A 1,162-nucleotide genomic window follows, 5' to 3' on the forward strand; every position below is an offset into this window, starting at 1 on the left:
GACATTTCCTGACTTTAGTCTTGGCTTGTGTGTGTGGCTGTTACCTGCCATGTGTATGTGTGTGTGTGTGTATTACCTGCCAGGTGTGTGTGTGTGTGTGTGTGTGTGTGTGTGTGTGTGTGTGTGTGTGTGTGTGTGTGTGTGTGTGTGTGTTACCTGCCAGGTGTCTGTGTGTGTGTGTTACCTGCCAGGTGTGTGTGTGTGTGTGTTACCTGCCAGGTGTGTGTGTGTGTTACCTGCCAGGTGTGTGTGTGTGTTACCTGCCAGGTAGGTGTGTTACCTGCCAGGTGTGTGTGTTACCTGCCAGGTAGGTGTGTTACCTGCCAGGTGTGTGTTACTGACAGGTGTGTGTGTTACCTGCCAGGTGTGTGTGTTACCTGCCAGGTAGGTGTGTTACCTGCCAGGTAGGTGTGTTACCTGCCAGGTAGGTGTGTTACCTGCCAGGTGTGTGTTACCTGCCAGGTGTGTGTTACCTGCCAGGTGTGTGTGTTACCTGCCAGGTGTGTGTGTTACCTGCCAGGTGCCCCAGTCCCTCCAGACTGGTAGGCATGTTGCTCTGGGTTCTCTGGGTGCTCCTCAGGTGGAGAGTCTGGAGGGCCACCATGGCTGGCAGCTGGCTGCTCACACAGGAGGACTTAAGGCTTATTAAGGACTTAGAAGGCTTCGTACCGTAGCTGTGCATGCATCAGGGGGTTATAATGTGTATTAAGGTGTTAAAGCACCATATTATAGCTGGGCGTGCATCAGGGGGTTATAATGTGTATTAAGGTGTTATAAAGCACCATATTATAGCTGGGCGTGCATCAGGGGGTTATAATGTGTATTAAGGTGTTAAAGCACCATATCACAGCTGGGCGTGCATCAGGGGGTTATAATGTGTATTAAGGTGTTATAAAGCACCATATTATAGCTGGGCGTGCATCAGGGGGTTATAATGTGTATAAGGTGTTATAAAGCACCATATCATAGCTGGGCGTGCATCAGGGGGGTTATAATGTGTATTAAGGTGTTATAAAGCACCATATCATAGCTGGGCGTGCATCAGGGGGCTATAATGTGTATTAAGGTGGTATAAAGCACCATATCATAGCTGGGTGTGCATCAGGGGTTATAATGTGTATTAAGGTGTTATAAAGCACCATATCACAGCTGGGCGTGCATC

General features: G+C 49.1%; 1 protein-coding gene across 3 annotated transcripts in view; it reads right to left on the reverse strand.

The window, feature by feature from the left end:
• Positions 1-697, reverse strand: part of LOC129844151 (protein flightless-1 homolog) — a 91,325-nt gene extending 90,628 nt beyond the window's left edge. For all 3 annotated transcript variants that reach the window (XM_055912562.1, XM_055912561.1, XM_055912560.1), the window contains exon 1: positions 514-697. In XM_055912562.1, coding sequence (XP_055768537.1) covers positions 514-682 — 169 coding nt within the window. In that variant the 5' untranslated portion in view covers positions 683-697. The remainder of the gene's footprint in view (positions 1-513) is intronic.
• Positions 698-1,162: the final 465 nt, after the last annotated feature.

Source organism: Salvelinus fontinalis, unplaced genomic scaffold (assembly GCF_029448725.1).
Source record: "Salvelinus fontinalis isolate EN_2023a unplaced genomic scaffold, ASM2944872v1 scaffold_0182, whole genome shotgun sequence".
Taxonomy (NCBI): domain Eukaryota; kingdom Metazoa; phylum Chordata; class Actinopteri; order Salmoniformes; family Salmonidae; genus Salvelinus; species Salvelinus fontinalis.